The sequence below is a fragment of the Rhinopithecus roxellana genome, chromosome 4 (assembly GCF_007565055.1).
Source record: "Rhinopithecus roxellana isolate Shanxi Qingling chromosome 4, ASM756505v1, whole genome shotgun sequence".
In the NCBI taxonomy this organism is placed as follows: Eukaryota; Metazoa; Chordata; class Mammalia; order Primates; family Cercopithecidae; genus Rhinopithecus; species Rhinopithecus roxellana.
In genome coordinates this window covers 55496831-55508363 of record NC_044552.1, presented here as the reverse complement: position 1 = coordinate 55508363, position 11533 = coordinate 55496831, and the positions used below count along the sequence as shown (strand labels likewise).

Here is an 11533-nt window from a genome sequence, read left to right as displayed (position 1 = left end):
CTGGGATACACAATTGCGATAGACTAGAGTAACCAGAAGAATACTTAGATCACCACAATAGCAGCCAGTCAATTTGGACTGACTGTGGTATCAGAGAACTGATGTACTACAACAGAAGAAGAAATTAAAAACTAGAACTAGTTTCCATCAGTCCCTCCAGAGCCAAGCAACATAATGTAACCACAAGTATAAAATTCATCATATTCACAGAACTAAGAATTTTGCAGGATCTATACACTAAAGGGACAGAATTTCTTTGGGGCTATCATAGAATTCAGCCTACCATAATTCACCCTCTGCCCCCAAGGATTCATGTCCCTTCCAAAAGCAAAATACATTCACCCTCTCCTAAAGTTGTCAAGGATGTCAGCATCAGCTCAACATCCCAAATCTTATCCATATCATCTATGTCAGTTTTGGAAGAGACTCCTGGGTATAATCCATTAACTATAGCTGCTGGAGAAAAATTTTTCTACAATTTTGGACTTATGAAACTAGGAGACAAATTATCTGCTCCCCAAAGTCCCAATATTCAGTAGTAGGGCAGGCATAGGATATCAGTTTTAGACATTCTGGTTCAAAAAGAGAAATGGGAAGCACAAATGACTAGCTGGTCAAAATATTCCTGAAATCAAGTTGAGAAAATACTGGATTTTTAAAAATTATATTTCAAGATCTGGGAGTAATTTTCTGTGGCCCTCTGGGCTCTCAGCTCCACCCTCTGGGCTATTTCTTCTACCCTTAGAATCATTCTTTCTTTTTACAAAACGTAGCACATGTTTCTAGCAAAGTAGTTTTATCAGCCTGCTTGTTGCCACTCTCTGGCTCTTGCAGTATGAACTGGCAGTATTTCGTATTTCTGCTGATATAGATTTCCCAAGAACCTGTGATCTCGCATGAATTGTACTTGGTTTCACTCCATTGCACAATAGTCATACCCGCAAATCTTTTTGAGTTAATCCCTCCTCTATTTTTGGCTCCCATTGATCTGACTGAGGCACAAAGTCTCTAAGCTTCCTTGTAGTCCTCTAAGCATTTCCTTAATTTATGGAATCTAATCCTAGTTGTCCTCTAAGCATTTCCTTAATCTAAGGAAACAGTCAGTTGTATGACAGGGTTTTCTGACCTTTTGAGTATTCTGAGGTTTTGGTCTGAGGTTACACCACCGCACTCAGCCTTTTCTCTATGCCACCTTGTCTTAAGTGCTCTCATCTTAGCACCTTTCGTCATGTGAATAGGCTAAAATTATCCAAGTTACTTTTTTTTTTTAATTTTTTTTGAGACAAAGTCTCACTCTGTTGCCAGGCTAGAGTGCAATGATACGATCTCGGCTCACTGCAACCTCCGCCTCCTTGGTTCAAGTTATTCTCCTGTCTCAGCTTCCTGACTAGTTAGGATTACAGGCATGTTCCACCACGCCCATCTTATATTTTGTATTTTTAGTACAGAATGGGTTTCACCATGTTGGCCATGATGATCTTGATCTCCTGACCTTGTGATCTTTGATTGTAACTTCTTCCTTTCATTTATCCTTCTTCTCTTGCATTTTGCTCTAAGCAGCAAGAATAAACCAGTGCTTACCATAAACACTTTACTTGGTAGGGAGTGGGGAGGTCCACTCACCTTTATATCCAAATTAATTGCCCATACATTTTGCTTTCCACAACTGTAGGACAACTTCTGCTAAGCTTTCAGTGACTACATATGAAAAATCTTCCTTTCTCCTGTGTGATAACATGTTATTGACTTTCTTCTTAGCTCGCCAAGGTAGCCATCCATGTCTATATTACCCCAACAATGTGTTCAAGGCGTTCTAGACTTTTTCTTTCATATATTCCAACTTTTACTCACTTCTTGATTCCAAAACCACTCCTTCATTTTAGCTATGTGTTAAGGAGTCACTTATTTGCAAGTTCCAAAATCTGTGTTAGTTTTATATTACTACATAATAAATTACCACAATCACAGCAGCTTAAACCATCATCTATTTGTTAGCTCATGGTTTTGTAGACTAGAAGACTGGCACAATGTGGCTGTGTTCTATGATCAGGGTATCACAAAGCTAAAATTCAGATGTTGGTCAGAAGAAGTTCTCATCTAGAGGCTGTAGGGAAAAGATCGGGTTCAAGCTGACTCTTGCTATTGGCAGAATTGATTTCCTTGGAACTGTAGAACTGAGTTTCTGTTTCCTTGTTGCCCCTATTTAGAAGCCACTCTCGACTCCTAAAGCTGACCTATATTCCTTGCCTTGTGGCCCTCTCTATCTTAAAGCCAGTAATGGCACATTGAATCCTTCACATGCTTTGAATCTCTGACTGTTTCTGACCTCTAGACTCAGATTTGCTGAGTGTGGGTGATAGTCAATCCCACCTGGATAGTCTCCCTAATTTAACGCCAATTGATTTGGAAACTAAATTATATATACAACTTTCCTTTCTTCAGTGTAAGGTAACATGTTCATGGGAACAAAAGCCATCATATCCACAGGCCAACAAATTACACAAGTCATATAACACAAAGCAAGGATCCTGGAGGCTGTCATAAAATTGTGCCTACCACAGGATCCCAGTGTCAGATAGCAATCTCCAAGCTGGTGCTTTCACAGTGCCTTAAACACACTGTTGAAAGTTTAGCAGTCTCTGGGAAGTATAGTATATGATAGAACTAGTGGATTCCACAGTCCTGTGACAACCCCAAAATATCCCTTGCCATAAAGTAGATTCCTTGGTCTCCATAAAATTATATAGTATCCCATGTCAGCAGATCCAGTGCAATTTATGACACTGGAGAGTGATGCTGGTTATGGTTCTGCATGCAAGAAGGGCAAAATCACACCAGGAATATAGATGGCTGGCAGTCAGAAAGAATTACTGCCCCTTTCAGGATGTAAGGGATCTAATATAGTCAACTTATCACCAAGTACCTTATTTGTTTCCTCTAGAGACTGTGTTATATTGGGGGTTTGACTTGAATATATGTTGGATATTTGGCAACGGCAATAACTAGATCTGCATTGATGAGTGAGAACCCATGCCATGGGCTCATGCATAACGTTCATTGCTGTTATCATGACAATTCTACATTATCTACATGCAGGTGCCCTCCATGCCGGCCCTGGACTGGCTAATGATAGAGACTGACAAATGTCACCTATAAAAGACATTATCTCTAATTGGCTATTTAGTGTCTCTAACGGACTAAATGCACACACGCGAACCTTGATATGTATAATACAAACAGTTTCATATTTTGCATCCATTCTCATAGATCAGTCTATATGCCTCTTCTCCATATCTCCTTCTATTGGACTGACCATGTCCACTTCTGAATCCCCAAAACCTGTGAAAGTTACATTTGAAGAAAAAAGTCTTTGCATATGTAACTAAATATCTTGACATGAGGATATCATTTTAGAGTATCTGGGTGGGCTCTAAATCCAATAACATGTGTCCTTCTAAGAGATACACAGAGAAGACAGAAGAAGACAAGTACAACACAACGTGACCACAGAAGCAGAGACTGAAATAGGTGACTACAATTTAAGGAATTCTAACATCCACCAGATGCTGGAAGAGGCAAAGGACAGATTCTCCCTAAAGCCTTCAGGGGATTGTGGTTCTGCCAACACTTTGATTTCATACTTCTGGACTCCCAAACTGTGAGAGATTAAATGTCTCTTGTTCTAAGTCACCGATTTTGTGGTAATATTTATTATGGCAGTCCTAAGAAGCTAAAATGCCTTGTTTTCCTGATCTTCCAACATGTTTAAAGCTCCTGACCAACCAGCCAATCCATTTATTGTCACACAAAGTAAATGACCAGGTACCCTACTCAAAGCTTTGGCCTTCAGAGAATTTTCCTGCACTAGTCTTTTCAGTGCCATTTCTGAGTGGGATAGTAGTTTAGCAGCAATTCCTTTTCTGTTACATATGGCTCAAGAAGCAGGGCGACTTGTACTTTAGGCTTTTTGCTGCAGACCCCTTGAGTTATCTAGTTAATGGGTTAGCATGAGTTTACCAAGGATTGCACTTCCTTCTTATTTGGTAAAGGTGTGGAATTCAACAATATATTCTTTATTTTGAGGGAGTGCTTTAGCATTTCAAAGACTACTGACCTCCTAAAAACTTCCCTCATTGCAAACTCTTGTATCTTCATGTTTTATCTCCTACTCTCTAAAGTGTATAGGTGTATTTAGAGGATATGTGTCTCTCTAAAGCCTCCAACAGACTTATCACTTTGTGCTTGTCTTGTTCTAACAATGTGATTTATTAAATATACTGTTTCAATTAAGATGGTCCAAGTCTAGATGTTTCTGGTCCCCTTAGATAATATAACAGAGGGCAAGAAAATTAACATGGTACTGGGGAAAGATTATAAATGTATTTGATTTTCCATCTTTCTGTTCCTTTTTCTGATAAGTATAGAAAAGAACACATACACCAGCTCAATGGCCAAATATCATATACCTAAAGCCATGCTGACTTACCTTAACAAAGATAACACACCAGCCATAACAGCTGTGTCTTTGTAGAGGTCCACTGTCATTTTCCAGGCTCTGACTAAATTTTGTTATGGGCAGACTCATAATCTAAATGGGAATAAGATAGGAAACACTACCATCATATGCTTTAGGTCTGAAATGTTGTCAATGATTTTTATCATTACTTCTAGAATGTAGTATCATTTTTATTTAATATCATTTAATATAGTTTATTCATACTTTGATGAGATGAAAAAAATTTTCAGAATTTTTCACTTGTCTTTCCCCACTCTAATATTCCTTACCATAAGCACCTATATATATATATATATATATATATATATATATATATATGAAGTTTTTTTTTTCAATTACTAAGTCAATCCATTCAGTTATACCTATGGAGATAGGACATGACCACCAGCTGGAATTATTGACCTACTATACCCACTAAATACAAGAGAACATTGACAACAGGTACTCTTATGCCTCCATTTTAAGAAGTGAACTAATGAGGATGTTACGACTCCCTGGTTATAAATGTCTTGGCTCTGTTCTGCTGAGTCTTAAAAATGTTTGCTTATGGTTGGGCAAGATGACTTGTGCCTGCAATCACAGCACTTTGGGAGGCCGAGGCAGGCAAATCTCCTGAGGCCAGGAGTTTGAGACCAGCCTGGCCAACTTGGTGAAACCCCATCTCTACTAAAAATACAAAAATTAGTCAGGCTGTAATCTCAGCTACTCTGGAGGCTGAGGCAGGAGAATCGCTTGAACCCGGGAGGCAGAGGTTGTAGTGAGCTGAGATTGCGCCATTGCACTCTACCCTGGCAACAGAGCGAAAGTTCGTCTCAATTAAAAAAAAAAAAAAAAAAAAAAAAAAAAAAGTCTGCTTATTAGCCTTTACCTAGTATGCAGTTACCCAAGTAAATGGTCATATGTAACTTTGGGGGCACACTGAGGAACCATTACCCTATCAATACATTTACTGTGATGTTGTAGGAACATTCCTCCTAGGAAGCCTGCTTATTCTTCAGTAAGTGGTTCCCAGATCTAGAAACTAAATCAGATCTGGAAACTGAGTAAGGAACTGTGTCTTTTTGCTGTAGTGGCTGTACTCAGCTTCTTGACTACCCATACATTATTTCTTTTGGATGTAGAGACTGAGCAACACTCCTGTTGACTACCCATTTAATCTGCTTTTATAGATGTCTGCTCTATTAACGATTTTTATTGCTCTCTGTGAGTGAGTCCACAGTTGACTCTTTGATCTTGCTAGTCATTACAATAACTGCAACTACCTTGTTTCTTTGGGTAAATACTATCATCTTCCTTTTGTTATTTTTAGTATTCTATAACATCCATTGCAATCAGAGATCCTATTTATGTAACAACATCTCTTACCACAAGCCCTATCCTACAAAGGACAGCCACCACTGAACTTCTCCATGATGCCAGTTCCTTTCTCAGTAGAGCTTTGGTAAACGAGTGTCCTCTAGTAACTCCGAGAGGACAAATCATGTGGTGACTTTTGTGGTCTTAACCATAATTACTGGTCTGCTGGCCAAGAGGGAATGTGCAGTGAATCTGAAGGAGAGATGTGTTGTCTTGTGAGTCACAAGCCTTGATATTGTTTTCAGGTAAATTCACACCTTTGAGAGGGATACATGGGGCAACTTTTGCAAACCCCAAAACTTACACTGATGTTGGTGTCATTGTTTTATATCTCAGATTCCACATCTCACAGGAGTCTGGATTGAGAATTAAAATATCTCAAGAACTCTGCTACTTTTACTATTAAGTGATGAGCTTGAGATTTTCTATCCCCAAAAAACCCCAAGATTTTTCTGTCTTTTGCTTGAAGGAAATTAGAGTCCTTTTAATGCTGTCTAGAGGACTTCTACCTTTATTTGTTATTAAGAATTCCAGGCTTTCCATTTTATCTCTTAATATGTCAAATGTCCCAGTTCCACATTCGTTATTACAGGTTTCATCATGTTTATCAAACGCTGAAAATATTCTGCTTGTCAGTTCCTTCTCTTCCATTTGATCTATTACCCCAGTTAACCTCCAGCTGAAGCTGTAAAGTTGCAGCATGACAATCTGCTATGGGCTATTCATAATGAAAAATTTTAATATTTCCTTATGTTTCATTATGGACTATCACCAGTAGTAGGGCTCTCATTGCTGGTGAGCTGGTGGTTGACACAGCTCGAATTTCCTCTTTTCAGCCCTTTCTTTAACTATTTCTGATTCCAGGTTTCTTAGGAAGCAGGGTCTTACTCAGAGATTTGCAAGTAGGAAGTTCATTAGGGAGTGCTCTTGAGATCAATGTGTTTAGGGAGGTAAAGGAAGCAGGACTGGGAAGAGTGTTAACTGGACTGTGATGAAGTTGAAACAAAGACCTCAGTTGATTATATGAGGTTCATATGAGGCATATATGACCGACGTCACTCTTTGAATTCATCCCAAATTGGAGAAATAGGACCAAAGCTTTATCCCCCTGCATCTACCAGTTATAACTTTGAGTGAAATAGCTCTCTTTATCCAAGTCCAAGTACCAGAAATAGACTTAGCTAAAATCTATCAGCTACCATCATTCCTGCAGCTGTGGTGATGAGTGCTTCAATCTTGGGGAAGAAGTGCTGGAGGAACATGAAATCCTATAGAATCATAATCCATGTTTTTTTTTTTTTCTGTTTATTCTTTCTTAACTCTTTCTTTCTTTCTTTCTTTCTTTCTTTCTTTCTTTCTTTCTTTCTTTCTTTCCTTCCTTCCTTCCTTCCCTCCCTCCCTCCCTCCCTCCCTCCCTCCCTCCCTCTTTCTTTCTTTCTTTCTTTTTTCTTTCTTTCTTTCTTTCTTTCTTTCTTTCTTTCTTTCTTTCTTTCTTTCTTTCTTTCTTTCTTTCTTTCTTTCTTTCTTTTTCTTTCTTCCCCAAATGTGATATTTTATTATTTTAAAATGATAAGACAATGTTATAGACTGAAAATCTATGTCCACACAAAATTTATATGTTGAATTAAGTCCTAACCTCTAGTATGATGGTATTTAAAAAGGACACCTTTGAAAGGCAATTAAAATTAGATTAATTCATGAGGGTGATGCTTTCAGGATGGGAATAATGGTCTCAGGGAAAATGACCTCATAAGAAGAGGCTTGCACCTACTGAGAAAAGACCATGTGAGGACCTAACAGGAAGTTGGCCACCTACCAACCAGGAAGACGGTTCTCAGAATGAAATGAGTCAGCTGGAATCAGAATGAAATGAGTCAGCTGGAACCTTGATCTTGGACTTCCCTGCCTCCAAAACTGTGAGAGAATAAATGTATTATTTAAGCCATCCAATACATGATATTTTGTTAATGGCAGTCCATACTAAGACAGTCAGTTTTAAGACTGTGATATAAACATGGAGATAGCAGTATGGACATGTGGCAGTACAATTGTGAGACAAGCAAGGATGTTGGACAAAGAATGGAATATATAACTCACCATCCAAATAACCAATAGCACAAATTCCACTTGCAGACTTCAACCTCTTAGTATAATAGTATACTTTGATTACAGATGGATGTACTACCACGCCCTGCTAATTTTTTGTATTTTTAGAAGAGACAGGCATTCACCATGTTAGCCAGGATGGTCTTCATCTCCTGACCTCGTGATCAGCTCACCTCAGCCTCCCCAGAGGGAGGTTACTTCTGGGGAGGAGGTATACCTCTGAAGCAGGAGAATCACTTGAACCCGGGAGGTGGAGGTTGCGGTGAGCCGAGATAGCACTACTGCATTCCAGTCTGGGCGACAGAGCGAAACACTGTCTTAAAACAAAAAACAAAAAACAACAGTATACTTGGGTGACAACTCTGAAAAAAACCTCAATATTTTATTATGTTTAAAGTATTATCTCTATCTGGGAACAAGGAAGAAATCTGACTCATTTATGTAAATTATCATTGGAATGCTAACTATCTGACAAAACTATGAAAATTGTTTTCTAAAATAACTAGAAAAAACCAATCTTCTATTTCTCTCTTCTGGTAAATTTAGTTTATATAGTTTATATATACTGCTGAATATAGTTTAAATATTCCTATCAAATTGTTTCTCATACAGAGAACAGAAGAGATCCCAATGTCAAATCCAGTTTTAAAATTTAAAATATTTTTCTGCATTTATGACGTGCATCTGTAGTGTGACATATCTTCAGATGCCAGATGCCTTTTTATGATACTTTGTTTTTTAGTCCCTTTGGCAAAATTCTGAACTCTATATCTTTGATACTTATGCATTTGCCTTTATCATTGATCTTAATTTATGCTATAACTTGTTTATCTTTTCTACTTTCTCATTTTTTCCTTTCATACTTTCTACTCATTAATTTCTGCTAAAAAATGTTTCTTTACTGCTATGGCTCATATACTGATTTCAAAAATGTTCATGAGATGGTCTCTATGATTGAAATAGAAATATATTAATGTAAGAAAAAACATTTTAGATTAATCTTAGTGGTATTACTCCCTTGAGACTGTATACTTTTTTCAGCAAGTTTAACTCTTCTCAGATGGCAGTGTCTTATATTGGAGCATTTCAAAACAGAGTCATGTGTTCCTGCTAAAACAAACAAGCGAAATAAACTAATAACAACAAGAAAATAATCCTTCTAATCTTTCACTTGAGTGGTTCACATTATACAACAATTAAATTATATTTTTTATTCTCTGTTTTTTACTGTGAAATATTTTCTTGTAAATTTTTATTATGAAATATTAACTAGCACATGCAAATTCTATGCATACTTCACTTGTAACTTCTCTTTATCTAAGTGCATTTGTGTAGGATTTAATTTTAGGCTTTTTAAAAAGGCAAACAGGTCCCGCAGCCCGCCAGCCAGCCATGAGCTCCACGCAGTTCAACAAGGGCCCCTCGTACCGGCTGTCGGCGGAGGTCAAGAATCGGCTCCTGTCCAAATATGACCCTCAGAAGGAGGCAGAGCTCTGCACCTGGATGGAGGGACTCACCGGCCTCTCCATCGGCCACGACTTCCAAAAGGGCTTGAAGGACGGACCTATCTTATGCACACTCATGAACAAGCTACAGCCGGGCTCCGTCCCCAAGATCAACCGCTCCATGCAGAACTGGCACCAGCTAGAAAACCTGTCCAACTTCATCAAGGCCATGGTCACCTACGGCATGAACCCCGTGGACCTGTTCGAGGCCAACGACCTGTTTGAGAGTGGGAACATGACACAGGTGCAGGTGGCTCTTCTCGCCCTGGCGGGGAAGGCCAAGACTAAGGGGCTGCAGAGCGGGGTGGACATCGGCGTCAAGTACTCGGAGAAGCAGGAGCGGAATTTCGACGACGCCACCATGAAGGCCGGCCAGTGTGTCATCGGGCTGCAGATGGGCACCAACAAATGCGCCAGCCAGTCGGGCATGACCGCGTACGGCACGAGGAGGCATCTCTATGACCCCAAGAACCATATCCTGCCCCCCATGGACCACTCGACCATCAGCCTCCAGATGGGCACAAACAAGTGTGCGAGCCAGGTGGGCATGACGACTCCAGGGACGCGGCGGCACATCTATGACACCAAGCTGGGAACCGACAAGTGTGACAACTCCTCCATGTCCCTGCAGATGGGCTACACGCAGGGCGCCAACGAGAGCTGCCAGGTCTTCGGCCTGGGCCGACAGATATATGACCCCAAGTATTGCCCGCAAGGCACAGTGGCCGATGGGGCTCCCTCAGGCGCTGGCGACTGCCCGGACCCGGGGGAGGTCCCTGAATATCCCCCTTACTACCAGGAGGAGGCCAGCTACTGAGGCTCCCAGCACGCTCTCTTCCCACATCGTCTCCCCGTCTGGGTTTCTGGGTTTTTCTGTGTTTTCATCTTTGTTTGTTTTCTTAGCCGGTTCAGTGCTGCCAATCAACCAAGGGTCTGTGAGTGGCAGCGTGGGATCAGGCAGCGTGGGATCAGGCAGCAGAGCTTTTTTCCCCTTTGCCTTGGTCCTTCGCAGGGCTGAGCCACTGGGCTGTGGGGGAGGGAGGTCAAGGCCATATCCCGATACGTGTAGGGCGTGTAGGGCGAGGGTCCCTGCTGGCACGTTCAGGCTGTGCTGGGGAGAAGAGACCGGTTCCCAAAGGTTTCTGGTTGCCTCGCCTCTTCCCCCTTTTGTCAGCTGAGCAGTTTGTGGTTTCTCTGCAAGTTTCAGGAAGTATTCACAAAAGAAAAATACATTTTGTTTTTTATTCCTGAGGAATGGGGCAGGGACAGTGGAGAAGGTGCTGGGAAATCAGTCACCTGGGAAAGGGGGCCCTGCCATGATGCTAAATATCTCCGGCTCCCGAGTGACTGGATCTCCCCAGGACCAACAGACCTCAGACCCTCAGACCTGCCCCCCGGGCCAGGTGGGGAAAGTGAAGGCCGTACAGGGAAGTGAAATTCTGAGTTGTTGGGGCTAAGCCTGATCCCCTCTCCATGCTACCCCCCCCCAATCCACTCTGGCCTTAGTAGGTTTTGTTTTAGTTGTGGCTGTCACCCAGGCTAGAGTGCAGTAGTGCAATCTCGGCTCACTGCACCTCCACCTCCTGGGCTCAAGCGATTCTCCAGCCTCAGCCTCCCGAGTAGCTGGGACTGCAGGTGCTCCACCACACCCGGCTAATTTTTGTATTTTTAGTGGAGACGGGGTTTCTTCATGTTGGCCAGGCTGGTCTCGAACTCCTGGCCTCAGATGTGATCCACCCGCCTCGGCCTCCTCAAGTGCTGAGATTATAGGCGTGAGTCACCATGCCCGGCCCCTCAGTAGGTTTTAAGGAGCCCCCAACCCTCCTCCTTTCTGGGCTCGACAAGCTATACTGCTCCATCTTCCCCTGGCCACACTCCCCACCAAGTACTGCACAGGGGCCCTGCTCCATGAGATAATGTGAAATACGATTGTGGACCAAACGCAATAAAACCTCTGTTTGTAAGAAGAAGAAGAAAAAAAAAAAAAAAAAAAAAAAAAGGCAAACATTTTAAGATATTCTTTATTGTAAATGTAAATTAACATTTACAA

General features: G+C 41.1%; 1 protein-coding gene across 3 annotated transcripts; it reads left to right on the top strand.

Moving 5' to 3' along the window:
• The first annotated feature begins 9370 nt into the window (after positions 1 to 9370).
• Positions 9371 to 10789, top strand: LOC104671500 (calponin-2-like). 3 transcript variants are annotated; one of them, XM_030928122.1, is made up of 2 exons: positions 9371 to 9727; positions 9761 to 10789. In XM_030928122.1, exons 1-2 carry the CDS (start codon positions 9371 to 9373, stop codon positions 10298 to 10300), a joined length of 897 nt encoding a protein of 298 aa, XP_030783982.1. In that variant the 3' UTR covers positions 10301 to 10789. The 3 variants fall into 3 exon arrangements, with proteins under 3 accessions (XP_030783982.1, XP_010373303.2, XP_010373302.2); XM_010375001.2 differs by having other exon boundaries at positions 9371 to 9760; positions 9878 to 10789; XM_010375000.2 differs by having other exon boundaries at positions 9371 to 10789.
• Positions 10790 to 11533: the final 744 nt, after the last annotated feature.